Raw genomic sequence first — 14,339 nt, 5'->3', positions numbered from 1 at the left:
CACAGCCCCCTTCCGAGGAACACAGCATGCAAAGAGGGCACCTGTTATTTCCATCGGGGCCACACCAAAACATGCTTAGCCCTTGCTTTCCCGTCAGCAGGCTGGCCCCCACTAATTTAGTGTCCTAGGCAAGATTTTGGATGGTGCCCCTTAAATTGCAGCCAATACCACCACTGTGCCTGCTGGAGCCACCCCGGAGCAAGGGCTCCCTAAGCATTAGCTTATATAGCCTATGCCCAGGGCCGACTCTGTTCGTCAGCCATGTCTAGCATATTATACTTCGCTATTTAATGGCTATTCTTGTCCTTTAGCTTTTGCAATCTAATTGTGTCATTGCACGGACATAGATTAGGAGGGAAAACAAGTGCTCGGAATCAGTGCCAAACAGAATAGGATTAAATGGCAGCCAGCACCATTCTCTGCTAAATGCAGAGATCAATACAATGTTTTGCTGGATGTAGGAGGCTCTGCCAAATGGTGATTGGATCTGTGTATTGCTGCACACGTCTGGTTACGGGGAGACACACTTACTAATAAACAGTTCACCGAGGTTCCTCGCAGATCAGAGTCAGGCGCTTGTAGCAGGTTCCAGTCTCTGCCTTTATTGTAAGTGATGAAAGTCTTCACGCGGCTGTCAGTCTTCTTGTTCGCCAAGAACATCCCCTTTATCCCTGCTACCTAGGAAAAATGGATGCAGCTGAAAAACAGATCTACGCCAGGCTGTCTCTTAAAGCTTGTTAGACCAGTTTAGGTACTGGGGGAACTGGCCAGTCATCAGTTCACCAGGGAGACTACGGGAGAGTCTGCCTGCGGAGGATTGGAAGGTTATCACGTTTTCTCCAGACGCTACAGATATACAGATGGAGACATCTTTATCTTTATGCGAATAAACCATGGTGTGCCTAGGTGCAGCAAACAAGCCAAGATAAATGTGGCTCCATCAGTATGATCATACTGGGCCACTACTATGTACTAAGACCCATCCAACTGGAGGATGAGTCTTAGTACATATTTTCCTTACACAATGTGAATATTATAATAATAGGTTCAGCATTGGATGGTGTAATAATCAGAAAATGAGGATACATTGCAAATATAAACTCCGCCTTCTACGCCTCTATTGTGCAAATGTGCGGGCAGATTTGTTGATCTCTTGAGTAGATGAAATTGTCTAAAGAAGCTCTAAGTGGTATTACAGCATCTAGGGAAGAGCTGATTCCAGTCCAGCATTAGCATTTAATGGCAGGCGTAACCACGCCAAAAGACGCTTTAGCGGTTGCAGCAGCGTGCGACACAGGCTCCGCCCCTTTGTGTGGATTCCAGACCCTAAATTAATCTGTTGACTGATAAAATTATCCATCCGTACGTGGCTTTTACTTTGCTACATTGCACAGTTCACAAACAGGGTGAAAAATAGAAGAAAAAAAATAAGATTTTACTTACCGATAAATCTATTTCTCGGAGTCCGTAGTGGATGCTGGGGTTCCTGAAAGGACCATGGGGAATAGCGGCTCCGCAGGAGACAGGGCACAAAAAGTAAAGCTTTTCCAGATCAGGTGGTGTGCACTGGCTCCTCCCCCTATGACCCTCCTCCAGACTCCAGTTAGGTACTGTGCCCGGACGAGCGTACACAATAAGGGAGGATTTTGAATCCCGGGTAAGACTCATACCAGCCACACCAATCACACCGTACAACTTGTGATCTAAACCCAGTTAACAGTATGATAACAGCGGAGCCTCTGAAAGATGGCTTCCTTCAACAATAACCCGAATTAGTTAACAATAACTATGTACAATTATTGCAGATAATCCGCACTTGGGATGGGCGCCCAGCATCCACTACGGACTCCGAGAAATAGATTTATCGGTAAGTAAAATCTTATTTTCTCTATCGTCCTAGTGGATGCTGGGGTTCCTGAAAGGACCATGGGGATTATACCAAAGCTCCCAAACGGGCGGGAGAGTGCGGATGACTCTGCAGCACCGAATGAGAGAACTCCAGGTCCTCCTTAGCCAGAGTATCAAATTTGTAAAATTTTACAAACGTGTTCTCCCCTGACCACGTAGCTGCTCGGCAAAGTTGTAATGCCGAGACCCCTCGGGCAGCCGCCCAAGATGAGCCCACCTTCCTTGTGGAGTGGGCCTTTACAGATTTAGGCTGTGGCAGGCCTGCCACAGAATGTGCAAGTTGGATTGTGCTACAGATCCAACGAGCAATCGTCTGCTTAGACGCAGGAGCACCCATCTTGTTGGGTGCATACAATATAAACAACGAGTCAGATTTTCTGACTCCAGCTGTCCTTGCAATATATATTTTTAATGCTCTGACAACGTCCAGTAACTTGGAGTCCTCCAAGTCACTTGTAGCCGCAGGCACTACAATAGGCTGGTTCAGATGAAATGCTGACACCACCTTAGGGAGAAAATGCGGACGAGTCCGCAGTTCTGCCCTGTCCGAATGGAAAATCAGATATGGGCTTTTGTAAGATAAAGCTGCAAGTTCTGACACTCTCCTGGCCGAAGCCAGGGCTAGAAGCATGGTCACTTTCCATGTGAGATATTTCAAATCCACCTTCTTTAGTGGTTCAAACCAATGAGATTTTAGAAAGTCCAAAACCACATTGAGATCCCACGGTGCCACTGGAGGCACCACAGGAGGCTGTATATGTAGCACTCCCTTAACAAAGGTCTGGACTTCAGGGACTGAAGCCAATTCTTTTTGAAAGAAAATCGACAGGGCCGAAATTTGAACCTTAATAGATCCCAATTTGAGACCCATAGACAATCCTGATTGCAGGAAATGTAGGAATCGACCCAGTTGAAATTCCTCCGTCGGAGCACTCCGATCTTCGCACCACGCAACATATTTTCGCCAAATTCGGTGATAATGTTGCACGGTTACTTCCTTCCTTGCTTTAATCAAAGTAGGAATGACTTCTTCCGGCATGCCTTTTTCCTTTAGGATCCGGCGTTCAACCGCCATGCCGTCAAACGCAGCCTCGGTAAGTCTTGAAACAGACAGGGACCCTGCTGAAGCAAGTCCCTCCTTAGAGGTAGAGGCCACGGATCTTCCGTGATCATCTCTTGAAGTTCCGGGTACCAAGTCCTTCTTGGCCAATCCGGAACCACTAGTATCGTCCTTACGCCTCTTTGCCGTATAATTCTCAATACTTTTGGTATGAGAGGCAGAGGAGGAAACACATACACCGACTGGTACACCCAAGGCGTTACCAGCGCGTCCACAGCTATTGCCTGCGGATCTCTTGACCTGGCGCAATACCTGTCCAGTTTTTTGTTGAGGCGAGACGCCATCATGTCCACCATTGGTCTTTCCCAACGGGTTACCAGCAAGTGGAAGACTTCTGGATGAAGTCCCCACTCTCCCGGGTGAAGATCATGTCTGCTGAGGAAGTCTGCTTCCCAGTTGTCCACTCCCGGGATGAACACTGCTGACAGTGCTATCACATGATTCTCTGCCCAGCGAAGAATCCTTGCAGCTTCTGCCATTGCACTCCTGCTTCTTGTGCCGCCCTGTCTGTTCACATGGGCGACTGCCGTGATGTTGTCCGACTGGATCAACACCGGTTTTCCCTGAAGCAGAGGTTCTGCCTGGCTTAGAGCATTGTATATTGCTCTTAGTTCCAGAATGTTTATGTGAAGAGACGTTTCCAGGCTCGTCCATACTCCCTGGAAATTTCTTCCTTGTGTGACTGCTCCCCAGCCTCTCAGGCTGGCGTCCGTGGTCACCAGGATCCAATCCTGTATGCCGAATCTGCGGCCCTCCAATAGATGAGCACTCTGCAACCACCACAGAAGAGACACCCTTGTCCTTGGAGACAGGGTTATCCGCAGGTGCATCTGAAGATGCGACCCTGACCATTTGTCCAACAGATCCCTTTGGAAAATTCTTGCGTGGAATCTGCCAAATGGAATTGCTTCGTAAGAAGCCACCATTTTTCCCAGGACTCTTGTGCATTGATGTACAGACACCTTTCCTGGTTTTAGGAGGTTCCTGACAAGCTCGGATAACTCCTTGGCTTTTTCCTCCGGGAGAAAAACCTTTTTCTGAACCGTGTCCAGAATCATCCCTAGGAACAGCAGACGAGTTGTCGGCATTAACTGGGATTTTGGAATATTCAGAATCCACCCGTGCTGTTTTAGCACTTCTTGCGACAGTGCTAATCCCATCTCTAGCTGTTCTCTGGACCTTGCCCTTATTAGGAGATCGTCCAAGTATGGGATAATTAATATGCCTTTTCTTCGAAGAAGAATCATCATCTCGGCCATTACCTTTGTAAAGACCCGAGGTGCCGTGGACAATCCGAACGGCAGCGTCTGAAACTGATAGTGACAGTTTTGTACAACGAACCTGAGGTACCCCTGGTGTGAGGGGTAAATTGGAACGTGGAGATACGCATCCTTGATGTCCAAGGATACCATAAAGTCCCCCTCTTCCAGGTTCGCTATCACTGCTCTGAGTGACTCCATCTTGAACTTGAACTTCTTTATGTACAGGTTCAAGGACTTCAGATTTAGAATAGGCCTTACCGAGCCATCCGGCTTCGGTACCACAAATAGAGTGGAATAATACCCCTTCCCTTGTTGTAGAAGAGGTACCTTGACTATCACCTGCTGAGAGTACAGCTTGTGAATGGCTTCCAAAACCGTCTCCCTTTCGGAGGGGGACGTTGGTAAAGCAGACTTCAGGAAACGGCGAGGTGGATCTGTCTCTAATTCCAACCTGTACCCCTGAGATATTATCTGCAGGATCCAGGGATCTACCTGCGAGTGAGCCCACTGCGCGCTGTAATTTTTGAGACGACCACCCACCGTCCCCGAGTCCGCTTGAGAAGCCCCAGCGTCATGCTGAGGCTTTTGTAGAAGCCGGGGAAGGCTTCTGTTCCTGGGAAGGAGCTGCCTGTTGCTGTCTCTTCCCTCGACCTCTGCCTCGTGGCAGATATGAATAGCCCTTTGCTCTCTTATTTTTAAAGGAACGAAAGGGCTGCGGTTGAAAAGTCGGTGCCTTTTTCTGTTGGGGAGTGACTTGAGGTAGAAAGGTGGATTTCCCGGCTGTAGCCGTGGCCACCAAATCTGATAGACCGACTCCAAATAACTCCTCCCCTTTATACGGCAAAACTTCCATATGTCGTTTTGAATCCGCATCGCCTGTCCACTGTCGCGTCCATAAAGCTCTTCTGGCCGAAATGGACATAGCACTTACCCGTGATGCCAGTGTGCAGATATCCCTCTGTGCATCACGCATATAAAGAAATGCATCCTTTATTTGTTCTAACGACAGTAAAATATTGTCCCTGTCCAGGGTATCAATATTTTCAATCAGGGACTCTGACCAAACTACCCCAGCACTGCACATCCAGGCAGTCGCTATAGCTGGTCGTAGTATAACACCTGCATGTGTGTATATACTTTTTTGGATATTTTCCATCCTCCTATCTGATGGATCTTTAAGTGCGGCCGTCTCAGGAGAGGGTAACGCCACTTGTTTAGATAAGCGTGTTAGCGCCTTGTCCACCCTAGGAGGTGTTTCCCAGCGCTCCCTAACCTCTGGCGGGAAAGGGTATAATGCCAATAATTTCTTTGAAATTATCAGCTTTTTATCAGGGGCAACCCACGCTTCATTACACACGTCATTTAATTCTTCTGATTCAGGAAAACCTATAGGTAGTTTTTTCACACCCCACATAATACCCTGTTTAGTGGTACCTGTAGTATCAGCTAAATGTAACGCCTCCTTCATTGCCAAAATCATATAACGTGTGGCCCTACTGGAAAATACGGTTGATTCGTCACCGTCACCACTGGAGTCAGTGCCTGTGTCTGGGTCTGTGTCGACCGACTGAGGCAAAGGGCGTTTCACAGCCCCTGACGGTGTTTGAGTCGCCTGGACAGGCACTAATTGATTGTCCGGCCATCTCATGTCGTCAAACGACTGCTTTAGCGTGTTGACACTATCCCGTAGTTCCATAAATAAAGGCATCCATTCTGGTGTCGACTCCCTAGGGGGTGACATCCTCATATTTGGCAATTGCTCCGCCTCCACACCAATATCGTCCTCATACATGTCGACACACACGTACCGACACACAGCAGACACACAGGGAATGCTCCTAACGAAGACAGGACCCACTAGCCCTTTGGGGAGACAGAGGGAGAGTTTGCCAGCACACACCAAAAGCGCTATATATAACAGGGATAGCCTTATAATAAGTGCTCCCTTATAGCTGCTTTATATATATCAAAATATCGCCATAAATTTGCCCCCCCTCTCTGTTTTACCCTGTTTCTGTAGTGCAGTGCAGGGGAGAGACCTGGGAGCCGTCCTGACCAGCGGAGCTGTGAGAGGAAATGGCGCCGTGTGCTGAGGAGATAGGCCCCGCCCCTTTTCCGGCGGGCTCGTCTCCCGCTATTTAGTGAATCCAGGCAGGGGTTAAATATCTCCATATAGCCTCTGGGGGCTATATGTGAGGTATTTTTAGCCTTTATATAGGTTACATTTGCCTCCCAGGGCGCCCCCCCCCAGCGCCCTGCACCCTCAGTAACTGCGTGTGAAGTGTGCTGAGAGGAAAATGGCGCACAGCTGCAGTGCTGTGCGCTACCTTTAGAAGACTGCAGGAGTCTTCAGCCGCCGATTCTGGACCTCTTCTGACTTCAGCATCTGCAAGGGGGCCGGCGGCGCGGCTCCGGTGACCATCCAGGCTGTACCTGTGATCGTCCCTCTGGAGCTGATGTCCAGTAGCCAAGAAGCCAATCCATCCTGCACGCAGGTGAGTTCACTTCTTCTCCCCTCAGTCCCTCGTTGCAGTGATCCTGTTGCCAGCAGGACTCACTGTAAAATAAAAAACCTAAGCTAAACTTTTTCTAAGCAGCTCTTTAGGAGAGCCACCTAGATTGCACCCTTCTCGGCCGGGCACAAAAATCTAACTGGAGTCTGGAGGAGGGTCATAGGGGGAGGAGCCAGTGCACACCACCTGATCTGGAAAAGCTTTACTTTTTGTGCCCTGTCTCCTGCGGAGCCGCTATTCCCCATGGTCCTTTCAGGAACCCCAGCATCCACTAGGACGATAGAGAAATGGCGGTTTGGGAGTCGCACTTTGATACAGCCCGGATACATATTATTTTTCACGCCATTAACCTTCCCCCCACCTCCCTTACCAACTATACTCACCTACATCTCAAACTACACTCAGATGAATGATAAATTCTCTGCGAAAAAAAACTAAATTAGCAGCGGCAAAGAAAAGAAATTAATTCCATTTTGGAGAACTCTTAAAAATGATCAATTAAATGTAATGATTGTAACGATAAAACGTCCGCTTTATTTCACATTCTTTAAAATATCAGGGTGTCATAGACAAAGTCATCATTTGTCAGACCCTCTAACTCTAAAAAAACCATAACAGACAGAATTTGTCCTGGTGAAAATACAGCAGAGAGAGTAAGTCTGATGGTGAAAATGTTGACGTGAGAGTGTTGCACTTTCTTTACCTTATCTCTTTTGAAAACTCTATGGTCATGACTATTCCTGCATGCACAATGCATATGATGCTCTGATGATCAGCTGATGTCATGTGACCTGCGCCTTTATATTGATATTGTCATAGGGGGGCAGGGAGGGGGCGTGGCATGGTGGAGAGGCATGGCTGTGCATTTGCGTCATCGTAACCACGCCTCCCCACTCTACAATTCTGATATCACCAGCATTGTACAGCAGGGGGCGTGGCTATGATGACGCGATTCAGTGTGAATCATGTCATCAATATTTCCACCATCAGACGTACGCTGCCTGCTATACTTCATTTTAGATTTAGAGGGTATGATAAATAACGAGGATTCGGATGTGCTGTGATGTTATCGGCCCAATCCTCAATGTGATAACTGATTACACTCCGCCGCCAAATTGGGGTATTTTTTATGACAAATACCCTGAGTATGTGCTGCGTGTGCACTGCCGCCCAACATCGATGATGCTACCACCGACACAGCGCCCCCTCCATCCTGCCCCGCGACCCCTTCCCCCAACCCTGATAATACTCACCCACATTTGGGGATCAGTGATCAGAGCTCCTGGAGGGCCGCCGGTCATCGGGGCTCCCTGCTGACGTGACCTCCTGTGCTGTAAAGTGAGGTGCCGCTTTGCAGCATGACTTTATTGCACCGGAGGTCACATGAGCAGCAGGGAGTTACGGATGACCGCCGGCCCTCACCGGAGCCTTGATCACCCTGAATATCGGCTTGTGTGTCCAACCGCAGTGAGCCGTGTGATTACTCTAGCTGAAGCTGACGTAATTATCGCAGGGCACACTGCAGTATTTTTTTTACTAATTTATTTTAGAAAAATTCGGCCCAGACTGCATTTTCCATTATAAGTAAGGGAAATGCCATCTTGGTTACTAAAAAAAGTTGAATCAAAGGGTGTAAAGCAGTTTTTCATGAAAACTGCTCCAAAAGCCCTTTAATACATTCAGGTGATACTAACATAGGTGGTCATTCTGAGTTGATCGCTAGCTGCATTCGTTTGCTGTGCAGCGATGAGGCAAAAAAACAGCACTTCTGCGCATGCGTATGCGGCGCAATGCGCACGCACTACGTACTATTACAATGAATGATGTAGTTTCCCACAAGGTCTAGCGATGCTTTTCAGTCGCACTGCTGGCCGCAGAGTGATTGACATGAAGAGGGCGTTTCTGGGTGTCAACTGACCGTTTTCAGGTAGTTTTCAAAAAAACGCAGGCGAGCCAGGAAAAACGCAGGCGTGGCTGGGCGAACGCAGGGCGTGTTTGTGATGTCAAAACAGGAACTGAACAGTCTGAAGTGATCACAAGCGCTGAGTAGGTATTGAGCTACTCTAAAACTGCACAACAAAAAACTTTGTCGCCGCTCTGCGATCCTTTCGTTCGCACTTCTGCTAAGCTAAAATACACTCCCACTGGGCGGTGGCATAGCGTTTGCACGGCTGCTAAAAACAGCTAGCGAGCGAACAACTCGGAATTACCACCATAATGTGAAAAGTGTGGGAATCCCCCTTCTTCACATTATTTTAGTGAATTTTTTTTTTAATACATATGCCCGTAAGTCTATGACACTCTAGCCCTCATTCCGACCTGATCGCTAGCAGGCTACTTTTAGCACTGCTGCGATCAGGTAGTCGCCGCCTACAGGGGATGGGGTAATCGCTGTGCAGGGCTGCACTCGCTTATGCAGAGAGCTGCACAAACAAAAGTTTGTGCAGTTTCTGCACAGCTCAGGACTTACTCTCCCGCTGCGATCATCTTCTAGCATTCGCCTCTGCGAACGCTTTCTTCGTTCATTTCGTCGCTGCCCGGCGACGGCCAGCGACGCGCTTGCGCATTGTGGCCTGCATGCATGCGCAGGACATACCCCGATCGCAAAAGACTGCAACGTGCGATCGCAGAGCCGGCCTTAGGCATAGGCAAACTAGGCAAATGCATAGGGCATTTGGTATGCTTAGGGGCACCAGCAGCTTCTGCAGATTAAAATGATGGCCCTCATTCCGAGTTGATCGGTCGCAAGGCGAATTTAGCAGAGTTACACACGCTAAGCCGCCGCCTACTGGGAGTGAATCTTAGCTTCTTAAAATTGCGAACGATGTATTCGCAATATTGCGATTACTAACTACTTAGCAGTTTCAGAGTAGCTCCAGACTTACTCTGCCTGTGCGATCATTTCAGTGCTTGTCGTTCCTGGTTGACGTCACAAACACACCCAGCGTTCGCCCAGGCACTCCCACCGTTTCTCCGGCCACTCCTGCGTTTTTTCCGGAAACGGTAGCGTTTTCAGCCACACGCCCCTGAAACGCCGTGTTTCCGCCCAGTAACACCCATTTCCTGTCAATCACATTACGATCGCCGGAGCGAAGAAAAAGCCGTGAGTAAAAATACTTTCATCATAGTAAAGTTACTTGGCGCAGTCGCAGTGCGAACATTGCGCATGCGTACTAAGCGGATTTTCACTGCGATGCGATGAAAAATACCGAGCGAACAACTCGGAATGAGGGCCGATATGCGGCATGCCTATATTCTGTGTGTGACTGCGTCTGTATCTGCATACGAAATGCTACGTTGCAGTGTATTCCTGGAAATCACTGTAATGTAGCATTTCGTATGCAGATACAGCCGCAGTCACACACAGAATATAGCCATGCTGCATATCATTTTAATCAGCAGAAGCTGCATGTGCATCCTAGCCACATAGTAATGCAAAAAAGATGCATTTTCATAAACAAAAGGCACCCGATGTTAGCCGAGCTGCCAGCTGACTCATGCCAGGCATCTCCTGCAGAACTAGCGGTGGTGCTAGGGGGCACCAGCCAAAATCTTGCTTAGGGCATCATATTGGTTAGGGCCGGCTCTGTGCGATCGGGTCAGAATGACCCCTTCTGTTATTTTAATGAAATAAAGCATAAGTGCAATCATTACATTTAACGGATCGTTTTTAAGAGTGCCCCAAAAAGGAATCGCTTTCTTGATTAGCCGCTGCTAATTCAGGTCGTATTATCCGAGTACAATGTATTCTATTCCTGGGATCACCACCAGCACCGAGCTACATATCAGGTTCCTTTTGGATTGATGACCCACGAATGTTGGCCCTCATTCCGAGTTGATTGGTCGCAAGGCGAATTTAGCAGAGTTACACACGCTAAGCCGCCGCCTACTGGGAGTGAATCTTAGCTTCTTAAAATTGCGACCGATGTATTCGCAATATTGCGATTACTAACTACTTAGCAGTTTCTGAGTAGCTCCAGACTTACTCTGCCTGTGCGATCATTTCAGTGCTTGTCGTTCCTGGTTGACGTCACAAACACACCCAGCGTTCGCCCAGGCACTCCCACCGTTTCCCCGGCCACTCCTGCGTTTTTTCCGGAAACGGTAGCGTTTTCAGCCACACGCCCCTGAAACGCCGTGTTTCCGCCCAGTAACACCCATTTCCTGTCAATCACATTACGATCGCCGGAGCGAAGAAAAAGCCGTGAGTAAAATTACTTTCTTCATAGTAAAGTTACTTGGCGCAGTCGCAGTGCGAACATTGCGCATGCGTACTAAGCGGATTTTCACTGCGATGCGATGAAAAATACCGAGCGAACAACTCGGAATGAGGGCCGTTGCTTTTTGTGAGATTACCGATTATCAAAAATAATCCGCTGCAGGAATTTTTTCTAATTCTCCCCAGTCGCCAAATTATCCATCCAAATTAACTGTCCTGTAACTAATAAATCCCAAATCCCCCCCAACACTAAGATACCCCTGAGTTCCAGGACTCCTAGTCGCGCAGGAATTTAACCCCTATTCCTCCAGCTCAGTAAGAGCCACTACCTGCGTTCTTGGTCCCGGGGTGATATGATGCAATGAGACCTTATCTTCCTTCAGTCTGACTGGTTCCAGGCTGATCACAGCCCAGATTTCATTGGCGGTTCTTAATTACAGGAATCACAAATATAACGGCCCTCCTCGTTATACTCTCTGAGATGTTTGCCTCTGCATCATTTCCCTCACCGAATGCATTTATAGTAACAGATGGGGAAGGCCACTCGTCATTAGCCTGTACCATCTATTACAGATGATGACCGGACAGCACAGATACGGCCGTAGCATGCGCTACGGCGTGTTCTTACGTCTATATGTATGAGCCACTATGACATACCTCGTAGAGGTCAATCATGACGTTCCCCTCCGGACCCTTATTGCTCTGCACATTTTCCAGCGCCAGCGAGAAGAATATCCCCCGCGTGTCAGAAATGTACAGGTTGTACGTCTCGTTCTGGTTCCACTCCTGGATGGCGACGAACACTTGGTTCTCATCGGTGCTGATTACGTGCATGTCCTGTGGGCGGGAAGAGAAGAGACGGCTCTGGTGTTACTTATTTATTGACAGTTATGGATTAACAGTTACGGATGTACTGGAGCCCCAGCATATTCCACCGCCCTTTACAACTGGCAACACAGCACAGATCAAAGAAGACTGGGGGAGAGGTATCAAGGCTTGGAGAGAGACAGAGTGGAGCAGTTGCCCAAAAGTAGCCGATCAGTGTCTGTCATTGCAAAGACTGCGCTAGATAAATGACAGTAAGACGCTGATTTTTTTGATTTATCTCTCTCCAAGGCTTGATACATTTCCCCCTGGGTAATAACAGACAGAGAGGTAAGGGGCACTTATGGCTGATATACAGGTTTAGTCACTAACATACAGATGGAGCACACTTTAGTGCACAACTTATTCTACCATAATGGGATCGGTATGAAATACCTCCAATCAAAATCCCGACGGTCGAAATCCCGACAGCAATTGACCGACGGTCAAAATCCCGACAAGGTCAAAATCCCGACGTGGACAAAATACTAACATTTAAAATACCGACAAGGTCAAAATACCGACATGTAAAATGCCGACAGGTCAAAATACCAACATGCGTTTTTCATTGTTTTTTGTGTGTGTAGGTCGACATGGACACCATATAAGTGTACCGCATCCCCTCGCATGGCTCGCCGCTTCGGGCACGGAGCCTCGCTTGCGCTCGGCACACTATTATATTCCCCCTCCAGGTCCACTGGGATGGTAAAGTATGAACAAGACGGTTTCATTGAAAAAAATCATGAAAAACGAATGTCGGCATTTTGATCTGTCTGCATTTTACATGTCGGCTTGCGCTCGGCACACTATTATATTCCCCCTCCAGGTCCACTGGGATGGTAAAGTATGAACAAGACGGTTTCATTGAAAAAAATCATGAAAAACGAATGTCGGCATTTTGATCTGTCTGCATTTTACATGTCGGTATTTTGACCTTGTCGGCATTTTACATGTCGGTATTTTGTCCATGTCGGGATATTGACATTGTCGGGATTTTGACCGTCGGTCAATTGCTGTCGGGATTTCGACCGTCGGGATTTTGATTGGAGGTAAATTGACTGCATCCCCACCATAACTTAGAATTACATGGAAGATCTGTGAATATAGGCCCTCATTCCGAGTTGTTCGCTCGTTCTTTTTCATCGCATCGCAGTGAAAATCCGCTTAGTACGCATGCGCAAAGTTCGCACTGCGACTGCGCCAAGTAACTTTACTATGAAGAAAGTATTTTTACTCACGGCTTTTTCTTCGCTCCGGTGATCGTAATGTGATTGACAGGAAATGGGTGTTACTGGGCGGAAACACGGCGTTTCAGGGGCGTGTGGCTGAAAACGCTACCGTTTCCGGAAAAAACGCAGGAGTGGCCGGAGAAACGGTGGGAGTGCCTGGGCGAACGCTGGGTGTGTTTGTGACGTCAACCAGGAACGACAAGCACTGAACTGATCGCACAGGCAGAGTAAGTCTGGAGCTACTCTGAAACTGCTAAGTAGTTAGTAATCGCAATATTGCGAATACATCGGTCGCAATTTTAAGAAGCTAAGATTCACTCCCAGTAGGCGGCGGCTTAGCGTGTGTAACTCTGCTAAATTCGCCTTGCGACCGATCAACTCGGAATGAGGGCCATAGTATTATGCACATAGCGATACAGTACATTCCTAGCTCATACGTAACTACTGCAGATAAGATAATAAACTATAAAACGCCACGGTAATTAAAAATCAGTCCTTAATAACGCCGGTACAGTATGTACCTAGAAAGTCACAAAAGGACAGCTCTTCCGGTAAGAGCCAGTGGCGTATCTATAATGGGTTGCGCTGTTCTATGCGTACTAGACTCTGGGACAGGGGGTCATTCCGAGTTGATCGCTCACTGCTGTTTTTCGCAGTGCAGCGATCAGGTAACTACTGCGCATGTGTATGCATCACAATGCGCAGGTGCGTCGTACGGGTACAAAGCGGATCATTGCTGAGCGATGGATTTAACGAAGAATCCGTTCGTACAGCCGATCGCAAGGAGATTGACAGGAAGAAGGCGTTTGTGGGTGTCAACTGACCATTTTCTGGCAGTGTTTGGAAAAACACAGGCGTGTCCAAGCGTTTGCAGGGCGGGTGTCTGACGTCAATTCCGGGACCAAAAAGACTGAAGTGATCGCATCGGCTGAGTAAGTCCAGAGCTACTCAGAAACTGCACAAAATTATTTTGCAGAGCTCAGCTGCACAGGCGTTCGCACACTTGCAAAGCGAAAATACACTCCCCCGTGGCTGGAGACTATGCGTTTGCACGGCTGCAAAAAGTAGCTAGCGAGCGATCAACTCGGAATGAGGGCCATTGTTCGGGTCTCCTAGGGACCCTAGTGCCCAGAGTCTCTGCGCTGCTAGCTAGAGAGGAGGGGCCCAGACAGTGACTGAACGTTGACCCTTAATAATACGCCCCTGGTAAGAGCGGTGTGGATC

The 14,339-nt window shown here is 48.1% G+C and overlaps 1 protein-coding gene across 1 annotated transcript in view; it reads right to left on the bottom strand.

The window, feature by feature from the left end:
- LOC135057441 (VPS10 domain-containing receptor SorCS1-like) overlaps positions 1 to 14,339 on the bottom strand; it is a 675,310-nt gene that overhangs the window by 169,995 nt on the left and 490,976 nt on the right. The window contains exons 10-11 of the mRNA XM_063963334.1: positions 11,680 to 11,859; positions 532 to 678 (exon numbers count right to left, since the gene is read on the bottom strand). Coding sequence (XP_063819404.1) covers positions 532 to 678; positions 11,680 to 11,859 — 327 coding nt within the window. The remainder of the gene's footprint in view (positions 1 to 531; positions 679 to 11,679; positions 11,860 to 14,339) is intronic.

This window comes from Pseudophryne corroboree, chromosome 3 (genome assembly GCF_028390025.1).
Source record: "Pseudophryne corroboree isolate aPseCor3 chromosome 3, aPseCor3.hap2, whole genome shotgun sequence".
NCBI classification, from domain to species: domain Eukaryota; kingdom Metazoa; phylum Chordata; class Amphibia; order Anura; family Myobatrachidae; genus Pseudophryne; species Pseudophryne corroboree.
This window is presented reverse-complemented; position numbering and strand designations above follow the sequence as displayed.